The sequence below is a fragment of the Crocodylus siamensis genome, chromosome 2 (assembly GCF_052110815.1).
Source record: "Crocodylus siamensis isolate JL-2025a chromosome 2, ASM5211081v1, whole genome shotgun sequence".
Classification (NCBI taxonomy): Eukaryota; Metazoa; Chordata; order Crocodylia; family Crocodylidae; genus Crocodylus; species Crocodylus siamensis.
This window is the reverse complement of record NC_143396.1, coordinates 268,916,008-268,929,014: the sequence shown is the minus strand read 5'-3', so window position 1 is coordinate 268,929,014 and position 13,007 is coordinate 268,916,008. Positions and strand designations below refer to the sequence as shown.

The 13,007-nt window shown below is 42.6% G+C and overlaps 1 protein-coding gene across 1 annotated transcript in view; it reads right to left on the bottom strand.

Moving 5' to 3' along the window:
* Nucleotides 1-3,193: 3,193 nt before the first annotated feature.
* The window catches only part of TUNAR (transmembrane neural differentiation associated intracellular calcium regulator), a 59,795-nt gene continuing 49,981 nt past the window's right edge, over nt 3,194-13,007 (bottom strand). The window contains exon 3 of the mRNA XM_090035003.1: nt 3,194-5,169. Within this exon, the coding sequence (XP_089891129.1) occupies nt 4,984-5,169 (186 nt within the window). The 3' untranslated portion in view covers nt 3,194-4,983. The remainder of the gene's footprint in view (nt 5,170-13,007) is intronic.

Here is a 13,007-nt window from a genome sequence, read left to right as displayed (position 1 = left end):
CAGCTGAATATACTGTATATGTTTGTCTTTAAGACCCATACTACATTAACAAATCAAAGCTAATATTCAGCAAGCCAAAAAGCTTTCTAAATTGTTTTAATACTGATGAAAAATTTAAGGTCAACCACATGAGACACTGGAATGCTTTGTTTACCAAAAGAATAGGTACAGCACAGACTTTAGCAGCATAAGCTTTCCCAGAGTGCTCTAGTTCTAGGGAGAAAGAGAGGAAGTGTAGTTAACGGTTGCATGGCTTTTCTGTCCTTGGTATCTGCTGAGGCTCTCAACAGTTGCGTTCATTGGGGCCATTCTTGATGTCTTCTTGTGACATTTGTCTAGTCTAGTGTCTGCAAGAGGCATAAGCAAACTGAACAACTGAGACAGTTAATTTAAACGTGGCTATTTTGGTATGCTGTTTTACAATGTAGGCATTATATGTTTAACACAAGTGCTACAATCAGATCTGTTTGCACTCCTGTAACATCCCCAGCAAATATTTCCAAAGCACATTAAAAAATCATTCACTGAGTTTCATGATACCTCTGTAAGATAAGCATTATCACCTGAAGCAGGGGGAGGTTTAGGGCCCTCTACATGCCATCAACACGGAGGAAGTATGAAGCAGAAACAGAGCTGTCCCCCATTCACTTCTCAGTGTAAGACTTCATCCACAAGGCCACCCTTCCTTTCTCTCTTGGGACCTGCTACTGAAATTGTTGACTGTGAAACTTGATTCCCATTGACTTCACTGGGAGCTGCAGCAGGTTTTTACACAAAGTATTTGTAAAATACAAACTCAAAATTTCCCAAGCACAAAGTCATGGTTTGTCTTTACACATGTACAGAGCTCCTCTTGCCTCTGAAATGGTTTTCACGGCTTTGCATTACTTGGTAAGCAATAATAAATATGTTCTACAGTATAACCAATGTTCATTATTTTACTGAGTTTTACAATATCTGTGTTTTTTTTGTAATGGCCCATCTGCTGAACTCATACAGTTGTAACACATACTCTCAGCTTTTCTTTTTATAAAAAGAATTTTTGGCCTTTTGCATCGAAACTTACGGACTCAAAAACTGGAAGGCAAATAAAAAGAACACCGTGTGTTAACTGCAAATACAATAAAATAAAAAATCCATGGTTTGTAAGTTAATCTCAAGATTTCTTGAGGCCTGACTACTGATTTGTGTATGCTTGGCATTGGCATTGCTGTCTCTGCCTTAATACAGCTCCAAGAATCAGGTTCTGCATGTATTGGCTTTGTGTGGCATTTGATGCTAAGGCAAACTTTTGGCATTTAAAAACTGCAGGTTCAACTTACAAGTGCCATCCTGTCAGGGTTGCACTGAGATATGAGCTGTCCATATTCAATGAGAAGCTAAAGAGTTTTGGAATCATCCCTTCGCATTTGCTGGAGGAATTGAGGAAGGGTGTAGGAGACTGTGGATAGACATGGTTGTCAATAATGGAAGTCCCCAAAAGGAGGAAGCCGGTTGGCCTGTTGGGGAAGTCTGGAGCTTATATTTTGGGAGGGCACTGCCAAAGAGGCGGGTATTTCCTGCCACATACAGGTTTCCCTTACTTTATGCTCTACATGTTTTCCTGAAAAATGGCGCATAACTTGAATTCGCATAAAGGGAACCCACTTTACAATGTAAAAAATAGGGATACGTTCTAAGACCTTGACTGTACCGACCCCCAGACCCATTTCTACCACTTTTACAAGACAATTTTGGCGCTCACCAACAGCAGATAGTACGAACAACAACAGGATGGTGGTGAATGTTTAGCTGGTGTGAAGAGAGGGTGGTGTAGGGTTAATTGATGAACCTGGGAGAGGTAGGAGATAAGCTAGTGGGACACTTAGAAGCCATAATGGGGGGCAACTACAGAAACACATCACAGACAACAAACAAGGGGCACAGATCCACACAGGAGACTATATTTTGGTGCACATCTCTCCCACAATGCACTGCACAAAGCAGCTGACTGCAGACTTCCACCACACCAATCACATAAGAGTGAGTTTACCTCACATAAAATGAATTTTTGGTATTAAAAGGGTCATTGCATAAGAGCAAATTCACACATACGGAACCCACTTAAAGCGAGGGAAACCTGTATCAAAACAGTTTTTGCCTGAATAAGGGCTGCAGAACCAAGGCCTGTACTATTTATCCATTCCCTTTTCATTCAGAGTAAATAAAAATGGCCCTATTTAGGCTCCCAATGTCCTGCCACCACTTTGAAATGACTAAAACAAGATGCAGCACCAGCCTGACCAAGGAGTTATAAACGCTAATGATAAACACATCATTCAGTACTGGTTCCTCAGTTCCATAGAGCTGCCATTCACAAAGCACTTTTCAAACACTAAAGATTGACTCCCTGCACACCCTTGATTGCTTGGATCCTCCTTGCGGTAGTGTCCTACTTTTAGTCAGACCTCTGCTCATGCTCTTGCTCCAGCTCTCCTCAAGGCTCCATTAGCCTGTCACTTTTGTCCATCCTGCAGTTCTTTCTGCTCTTCCAATTTAGGCTTTTGTATTGGATTTCATTTACATTTATCCCCTGAACTTGTTCTTTTTCCTAATAGATTTGTCCTTGAGGGCTTGAGTTCACAAGAGTCAGCACCTCTCCAGGTGCTGCTGACTGCCTGTCTTGAATCACAAAACCAAGGGAAAGGTTACTTACCTCAGAAGTGGGGTATTAAGGGTTAGGGTCTAGATCAAAAGCCCACTGCAGTCAATGGAAGCCTTTCCATTGATTACAGCAGCAGTTCTCAACCTTTTTAGCCTCATGACACCCCTCCATAACTTTCTGGAATTCATGTACCCTGTTGTGAAACACCGAGCTAAAATCTAGCTGGTGCTAGTTGAGGATGGCAGGAGCAGGACATGACCACATCATTTCCTGCTTTGTCCACATTCTGCCCCCTCCCTGCCCCCGGTCTGCTCCTGAAGGGGCAAGAGTAGCTCCCACTGCCACAGCTTCTCCTCCAGCAACTTGCATACAGGCAACTGGAACCACATGCACCTGTTGCCTGTATGCAAGTTGCTGGAGAAGCTGTGGCAGTAGAAGCTACTCTTCTCCCTTCAGGTGCAGATCAAAGGCAGGGAGGGGGCAGAATGTGGAAAAAGGGCCCTTCCTGCTAGCCCTGGGAACATGGGAGCAGGGAAGGGATGAGCCAGACTGAAAAAAGCAGCTTCATGTCTCCCCATCCCTTTTTGCATATAGCAGAGTGCACTGCTGGGAGCAGACGGATGGCTGGGGCGTGTGCTGCTGGGGCATGTGGAGCAGCGGCAGGCGTCACTTGTCTTAAGTATGCTTGGGTGCTGGTCCCAGGCAGGAGTAGGAGTGATTATTTTCTCTTGGCACAGAGACTGGCACCCTTGGAAATGTCTCATGGCATCCCACAGTTCTACAACATCCAAATGAGAATCACTGGATTACACCCAGTGTTGGATCAGGCACTACAGCAACTCTCATTAGTTTTCATGTGAGTTCTACATGCATATCAGAGGATACCCCTTGATCCATAATTCAGCTCAAATTGATTTTCCAACTTATTAAGAATCTAGTTATACCCCCAGATAATATACTTAAATCAATGGGAGCTGCACCTAAGTATTTGAGAGCAGAATTGGGATCTAATTCTTAACAACCAATAGAACCATAATGTTCAGAAGGAAAATTATGACCTTGTGTGAACTTCTACAAAACACAGATCACAGATTTTTGTCATGTGGGTCCTGCATCAAGACCATAACTTTAGGTTGAGCCAGGTCGTGGTTTTTAGACAGACATTCTTTGGCCAATTAAATATAAAAGGTTAACTTCGCAGGTTAAAAAAAAAGTTCCTTTATTTCTAGTTTGAATTTATCTACCTTCAGCTCCTAGCCACTGGTTCCCGTTATGCCTTGAACTGTTCCATTAAAGAACCTTTATCTTCTCCCCATGCTGGTATTTATTAAATGTGATAGGGTTTTGAGAAGCCAGTATTTTGTGGATTTGTTAGATAGCCTACTATTCTTTTATTTGTCATTTTTCTATAAATAGAGCCATGTCTCTGCAACCCTTCTACAAAGGTCACCTTATAATGTTTTCCTGTCTCTTATATTAAAAAGCAATGCTTTTCAGATGACATTCCAACTTCAAGTCATGCATATGAGCATGATGAGAGTTTGCTTTAGACCAAAATGAAATGGCTGCAAATAGGATTGCTATCTAATTGCTGAAGAGCATAACATCCATTGTCAAAAAGGGCACTTCATCAAACAAAATCTGGATGTATGAATACAAGAGTGTCTCCAAATAGTTGTTTCATGCTAAAAATATAGCACATTTATTAAAAATATATATTTATAAACATTGGTATGAACAGACACAGATGTCAAGCAAACGAGAAAGAAAAATAATCATGTAAGTTATTTCTCCCAACATGTCATCATTTTCAGGCAGATCTTGCTCAATGGAATTGTTTTTCCGTGATTGCACCATATGGTCCTTCTAAATAAAAAGCTTGTCAGCTTCAGTGTAAACAAAATTAAAGTCAGGGAGGAAAAAAGGAATTGTTTGACCTAATAGACAAAAAATCTGTGCTATGCAGCTATCTTTGAGTTAGATCTTTGAGAGTATATAGTATACATTTGTAACTGTACATAGCGTACAGTCTCTTTCTATTGTGTGACACTATATATCCCAGGTGGATTTCTTCAAGCTGAAACTTACGTAATTGTAGTCATTTCCCCCCAAACCAAAACCAGAAATAAATAGGGCCAGGACAGAAGAGTAAACTTGCTACTGTGTGGAAAATTCTTGTTAAATTAATTGTGCTTCAGCTTTTGCCGCCCACAGGCAGTGCTTTTATGATGTGTTAATGTAGTACAGAGTCAATTCTGATTAAACAGCATGTCAATAACCTGCCATTTTTGTTGTCACCTTTCACAGTTGTTTTGTCTGTTCTCTTTGTATGTCAAAGTTCACAATGTTGTGTAAATATACACGAAAATGATCACAACGAGGTTCAGAATGGTCCCAATAATCCCAAGCATTGCCAGAATGCTTTCTTCTTTGCTCTCCTTTTCTTGATTGCCTTTATCTTCTTCATTTCCACTAGTGATTACCATCTTGGTGGACAGTTTCTTTATTCTCTGCCTCAGGCAAACCTAGAATTAAAAAGACAAGCATTAATGGAGGTTATTAGTTTCAAACATGTATTAATATTGGATCCAGTGGTGCAATCCTGATACCATCATACTTTACATGTTGGGCATGTTTAAAAGTAGGATAACTAAATAGTTAAGAAATGCTTTATTATATGGTTAACAAGCCCTAAAACTCGGTAAGCTACATGTAGGACTTCTATACCTTCTACTCATGTGTTTATAACTATGTATTACATATACAACTTATATCTGTAATGTGCAAAAATGTCTATCTTTTTATGCTTTATATAACATTGATAAATGTACCATTAATATAAAGCCTGCTTCATGACCCAGACAAAACACCCACCAAGGTCAATGAGATCTTTGCTGACATTAAGCAAGACAGAACCCCATGAAATGATGGTGACAGTCTGTTTAGACTATACTGTCATACAACAAGAGGTAAGTGAAATAAAACTAAGCCGACCTTGTTTCTTTTTATAGGAAAAGCAACAGGACAAAGACATTTTGTTTCCTGACTAAAAGGAAGACAACAATGACCTTCCAATAAATAATTCAGAATAAAAGCAGAGCCAAAATAACACCCATCTTTGCTTTTATCATCTTCATTCTTACTGCACGGCAAAAAGTTACGAATGATGTAGTCAGCTGAAAAGTATTGATCCCTCCAGCATGGAGGAACCTGCCACTTTCCAAGAAGCAGTCTCAGAAACTATGAAGTTTTTACTGAGGACATTCTTCAGCTTGTGCCAATTACACTGTTATAGCTAATGGCTCTGGGTGTACTGCATAAGCCAGAAGTTTCCTACAAAACTGGAAAGGGCAGTTTTGTTTCTAACAGGAAACTGACCTGCCAAGAACGGGTTCAGGTTATACCCTGCAATATACACCCAAGTTATACTCAAGCAGCAGGCTGAATTCTGTCGTTCCTGCCACAGAAGCAGGTCATGATGTTGTGGAGATGCACATACAGCATCTTTGGTCAGAACGGAAGGGAGAACACGTGAGGCACTAACAGATACAACCGTTTGTCACATGATTGGCCACTGAAAGTGCTCTGACAGAAATGTATGGCTGCAGAACACTTTAAAATGCCCAATTATGTGACAATGTGAACCCTCACTGAATTCAGATGAAGACTCTCCAAAGCAAAATGCCTTCATTAATGTCTGTCTGAGAAGGGCTGGGCTGATGCAGCCTAGCTTCGCTTCATGAGCTGTCTTCAGGATGGAAGGAGGGGAAGGGAATGGAGTGAGTTTAGTCTGTCGGTTTCCCAGACAGTGGTGGAGGATAGGGTGGGTGGATTGGAGCCTCCCACCCCAAAGATTGGGGGAAGGGGGGCTCCAATCCACAGCCACCCGCTTTCCTCCCCAACTCCAACCTGGCTGGAGAAACCCGACTGAACTCACTCCCCTGCCTTCCTCCCTCCCATCCTGAGAGAGCACAGTTGCTTGGAGAGGGGGATGAGGATACAGAACAAAGGCTGCAGACATGCAGCCTCTTTCCCCCAGTGAAGTCCAAAGGAGAGCTCAATCACGCAACCTCCTAATGGATCAATGAACGTCTTTTGGATTGGGAGGGTCAGTTTAACTCATGACGCTTTCTGTGAAACATTGTGAGTTAAACTGGGGAGCTGCTCATAATGTAGATCAGCTCTTCTCTGTCTCTTTTCCACTCCTACCCATTCCCAGATATGATCTTTAAGGGCAGAGTCTTTACAGCACATGCAGCCACCAGAACAGGGGCTTAGGGGACAGCTATGTTGTCAGGTCAGCTGACTGGGGCATCATATGACCGAAAGAGGAGTCATGCCTGAGCTAACTAAGCTCTAAGCTTGAGCCAGTCAAGGAGGGCAAGCCGAGACTTGCAGAGTGTGGAGCTCCTAACAGCAGCATGGTGGGGCCCCTGAGTAACAGTAAAGTGACTCCCATGTAAGTTGTGTGGTGCTCCCCCTCTCTCTCTTTGTCCTGGGTGAGTGTAATCTCTCCATGGATGGGGAGTGACAAGCCACAATTTTGGTGATGAAGGCAGGATTTTCATTTGTGTTGGTGCATGGAGCCACAGTCTACATGACACAGAGCAGTAAAAAAATTCTAATATTATAAAAGTCTTAGTCTGTCTGTCTGTCCATAACACTTTATTTGCACTCTGACTGGTTGTCTGAAACAACCAATCAGAGTGCTCCTGTAGCATTCTGGACAGGGAACGATGGCAGTGGCATGGCCCCCATGATGGTAGGAACAGAGTGGGGATGAGGCCAGCACCACTGGCCTCTCCCCCTGCCCCCTCCCTGCTCCCTTCAGGTGGTGGCGGTGGAGCAGCCTTGCACAGGGCCACGTGCGGAGGGCTGAGGGGGGCGAACGAGGCCAGAGGCAGAGTGGCAACAGTGCGGGGTGCTGAGTGGCGGTGCCCCATCTCCACCCATCCCCCCGTCATTCTTGAAGGGCAATGGACTAGTAAATTTATATTACTATATATGCACAAAACAGATTTCCTACAAGCACCCAGTTAGGCCCATGGTGATGCAGTAATCACCATAGAAAAGTTGTCAAGAGAAATCAGTGTGGCAAAATTATACTAAGGTGCATGCAATGCAATCACTGTAGAAATACAGCAGGGGAAAGTGCAGGAGGGGAAAGCTGCCATGTTATTTTCCAGCCTAGTGTAACTATCCTGCAGCCTGCACTGAAGGAATTTTGTCAGCAGAGGGAGCTCAAGTGTGGACAGGCCAAAAAAGAAAACAAAAAAGAGAGAGAAATGGCCACTCGAATAGGCCATATTGGTGAATTTGATGAAAACCAAGACTTGGGTAGTGTATCTTGAACATTTCAAACAATGTCCTGCAACTCAGTTTCAGAAGGATGATGGTTTGTAACCTTGCTGATGGTGACGGACTCCAGGTCACATGACGTACTACGGGCCCTTTGCTCTCCAACCTTGCCAGGGCAGGCTGCCTATGTAAAAATTACTGCAACAATGACAGAATATTTCTCCCCTACCCCATCCATAATAGTAGAACACTACCAGTTCCCCCAGTGAACTCAGAGGATATGGGGAGTCAATAACACAGTTTGCCACTACTTTACTTTAAAAAAGGTGTCATAGAATCATATAATAGAATCATAGAAGTCGGGTCAGAAGGGACCTTGTAGATCTTCAAGTCTGACCCCCTGCCTGGGCAGGAGAAAAAAATGGACTCAAATGAGTCCAGCTAGGTAGGCATCAAGCCTCTTCTTAAAGACCCCCAGGGTAGGAGTCAGCACCACTTCCCTTGGAAGTCAGTTCCAGCTCCTAGCTGCCCTGACTGTGAAGTAGTTCTTGCAGATGTCTAATCTAAACCTACTCTCCAATAATTGGTGTCCATTGTTTCTTGTTATGCCAGGGGGCGCTAGGGGAAACAGTGTCTCCCCTAAACCCTTCTGTTCCCCCCAGTGAGTTTATAGACGGTCACCAGGTCCCCCCTCAGCCTTCTCTTGTGTCAGAGCTCCTCTGTCAGTTTGAAGTGCTGAGCAGTGCCCTACAAGATCAGTTTGTTTCAGGGTTGCACAATGACCAAATCTGAAAGAAGTTATTCACTGTGCCAACTCCTGCATTTAAAAAGGCCATAGAAAGGTTGCCATGGAGATGCAACATAAGAGATGGCAGGTAAAAGATGGCACTGGGGAGATGCTCTTAATTGAAGGCATCCCTATCAGAATGGTATGAACAGCCCTTGATACAGATACCTTTGGAGAAAAACTTTGTGCTTCTGAAGACTTATACTGGGGGAAAGGTGGTCCCGGAAGGGGTACACCTTAATTACAACTTAATTACATGGACAGTCCATTAATTTATCTTTGCATGTGATTAAAGGAAATTATCCAACACTTGTTTGGCAGATCTTGGCTTGAAAAGATGAAGGTAAATTGGAATGAGGTCAAGTCAGTCAGGAAGGCACTTCTACACCTTAAAGAAATACTGAAGAGAACAACAAAGTTCTGTGCTGCATGTCAGCAAATTCAGCAAGATCATGGCCCTGCTTATCTGAAACCCTGGTCATGGCCTCAGACTCTATGGGCACATATTCATGTTGATTTTGCAGGGCCAAGAGAAGGCCAGTTATTTTTAGTAGTAGCCAATGCACACTCTAAATGGACAGACATTTTTAAAAATATCCTCTTTTACAGATACCCAAGCTATCTAGCATCTTCATGCCTTAGTCACTTTGGACTACCAATGCAGCTGGTGACAGATAGTAGACCTCAGTTCTGTTTGGAGGAGTTTCAGAAGTTCCTGGTTTCCAGTATAATTCAACATATACAATCTGTTCCTTATCTTCCTGCTACAAATGGACTGGCTGAACATTTTTCACAAACTCTCAAGCTTGCTTTATAAACCAATCAGTCTACTGTAAGTCTCCAGAACAAATTGGACAGCTTCTTACTTCTTTGTTGTAACACACCATCCATGGTGGTTACAGATAGAGGAATCACCTGCTGTTCTTTTCTTGAAAAGACCTTTCTGTATTTGTTGCAATCTTTTATGCCCTGAAGTTGCCTCATGTACTCAAATCCCAAGCTAGACAAATTGATCAACAGCACATGTCTTACCATTGCTCATTCCAAGTAGGAGACTTCATCAGGGCTTGTAGTTACTCTGGTAGAGTAAAATAAAATGGGTATTTGTGGAACTCACTAAATGCATGAGGCCTTTTTAATTTATCCTGCAACTCTATGATGGTACTTCATGGAAACAACATATAGAACAGTCATAACCATGATATATATTCAAGAGTCTGTGGATTCTCCATTTGGATCTCCAGTTCCCCCAGTTAAGTTTCCTCCAATTACAAGTTGTGATTGTGATGAAGTACCAAAGAAATGATTCCTTACCACTAGCTGCTGCTGTGGTACAGAGAAACACTACTTTGTCCTAACATACTCTAAGACGTTATGAAAACCTGTGCTATGCCGAACCTCTAAATTGTCTACGTAGTGAGTTGCAAGAAGGAGTTGAATATTCTCATACAGTTCAAGAATATGTGGTTGGTCACTTACACCAATTCAAGAATATGTGGTTGGGCAGTCAGGCCACCTAATGTTATGATCTAAAAATTTAGCAATTTTAGGGTGTGGTGGAGGAATGTGATGTATTGTTCATTTGCCATTATATACGGTACTGTTTCTTTAAAAGCTGTTACACTCTGTGTCCCCTCAGGCACTGTGGTATTGTACAGACATTCAGTTCCTTCTGAGAGACTTGCTGATTTCCCAGGAGAAACCATGAGTGTACGGATGTTCAGACTTTTTCTTCCAGAATAAAAAGGCCATTCCAGGAGAAAAATAAGCTAGGTAACAATCAGGGTTAAAGCACACCCACCAGGAGTTTCTCTTGTGACAGCAAATGTCTTGTCTATTCCATGCTTTTCTTGGAAGAGAACATAGTCCTCCAGAATCTCTTTCTTTCCCATGCATTCCCAGAAGCAGAACACACCCCCTTCACAATCTCCACATTGTGCTGCAAGGAAACAAGCTGTTCATGAGCAGCCTGGACCAGCCAATCAGGGCTGTCTAATGTACTGCTGCTGTCTGAAGCCAGGCAGACTAAGGGAGCTTGAAAAATATGCTGAGATGTGTGCACTGGGTCTCCCCCCTTTTGTCCCCCCTGGGCTGTACAGTGTCAGTGCCACAACATCTCTGTTCATCAGGGCCTCAGCATTTGAATGCTTATACTATGGCTCTAGGTAAGTTTCTTTACTAGGAGAACAAACCTAGGAGAATTATCCCAGATTATTTGCAATGTTTTCTTTTCCACCAGCCTAAGTTTTCTTTCAGTTTTGGATTCCTGGTTAAAATAATACAGTTACCAGTCACGTAAACTGTGTAATGCTCTCTCTCTCCTGGAATAGTCTAATCTCCCCAACTTTGTGGGGCCACAAGTTGTAATACACACAAGACAATGATGAAGTAGGAATATTCATGGTTTTTATGCAGCTCTCTACAGTGAACATGGCACAGCAGAGGGTGTATAAAGACCATGGACCGCCAATTGAATGTGACTTCAAATTAGAGAGACCTGAAGTCTTGTCCATACTCCTATAGCAGCTGCTACCAGAGCATGAATAAATCCATGCATTTCTGGCAGCTCTACGTGGCTTCATTGCAGAAGCTGTGCTGCAGAGCAAAAAGGCACCAGCTGCTGGAAGGACCAGTACAACTGGCAGAAGGTGCAGGAGTGTCTACATAAACCTATGCCAGCTGCCAGACAGTGGTAGAAGCCTTGCTCCCTTCAACAAAGGGACACAATGGCTGGCAGAAAAGAAGGTTCTGCTGCTGCAGAGGAGATCGGGTGGGAATGCACTAAAGTTTGCCAAAAGAACTTGAAATCTGTTGGCAAAACTTTATCTTGTAGACTAGGCTTTTTGGTACAGACAGTGGGGGGGTTTGCCTGCCTCTGTAGCGGATGGCATGGCCCTCTACCAGGGATCTCTTTAGCATAGATTAATAACCTTTTAGAGAAGTAGGATGTTGGCTGTTGTGGTTCCCCTGCTTTACCTGTGGCAGGTCAGGGTGTTATGTCTTGTATCAGGGTTGATGATAGTTTTGAAGAGTTTAGATTATGGATTTGTATTTGATAATTTGCATATGGATGATCCTGCCTCAGGCAGGGGTTTAGACTAGATGACCTCTGGAGGTCCCTTCCAGTCCTACTTCTCTATGATTCTATAATTCTATGACCAGGTGGCAGAAAGAAAAAAGGGGAAAAAAGGCCTAAAAGCTAAGAGAACCTTTATAGGACAGAGAAAGCTGGACTGGCAGGACGGAGGAAGGTCTGGGAGCACTTCCATCTGCTATTTGTATTTGTGTGAGACTTTTCATAGTATAGTCCAGCAAATACATTCCTAATGACTTTCCCTAAGAGGCTGAGCTTTGCCAGTGCCTGAGTAGGTGTACAAGGTTAGAGTTCAGAAGAAAATAGCTCTAATTCCATGCACAACTGCAGAAGTGGAGATGGGAGCCTGCCTCTGAATTCAAATTTGAATTGGCAGATACCCACCAGTTTCGACTCTGGTGTTTTCCTTTTCCACCAAACCACATAGGGATACTAAGTCACAGTGTGTATCTGTAGCAAGCACAAGACACCAGACACTACACATGAACTTTGGCCTAACAGTGCCTGCCCTAGAACAGAAGAGCATCTCAGATGTCTGCTATGTACAGCACATCTGAGAAACTGCTATAACCCACAATGTGCTGGCATACCCAGGCCCTGGCCCTTAAAAGTCTCAGTAGAATCTCTACTAGAACCTTTTATGTTAATCTTTCATATTCACAATTTCCCATCATTATGTCCTCATTATATCTTCATATTACTAGTATCACATTACACCACAAGCATACATACTTTACCATTCCCAGATATATCATCACACCTCTAAACTATCTAAGCATTTAGTTGTCTTCTCAAATGTTTCCAAAATGAAAATATTCTCCCTATAACAATACGGAAAATATTTTTTCACACCAGAAAATCCATTGCAAGGCTTTGCTCAAAAATATTATAGTAATAAAAAAATAAGAACACATAATAAAATCAAATGATACTGAAATAGAAACCAAGGCTCAGAACACAGACATGTCACTTTGCTTGAGCTGTGGACAAAAGTTCTGCAAAATTACTGCCCAATTTGAGTTTATTCCTTCAGAGTATTATGGACCTCTGCCATGATGTTTTAGATTTACAGAAATATGGGACTTGAAGAGACATGGTGGGAAATCATTTCCAGGCCCCTGTAACTGCAAACAAACCATGTAACAGACTTTTGTCCAAAGGGCCCATAAAAGCATCCAACCTGG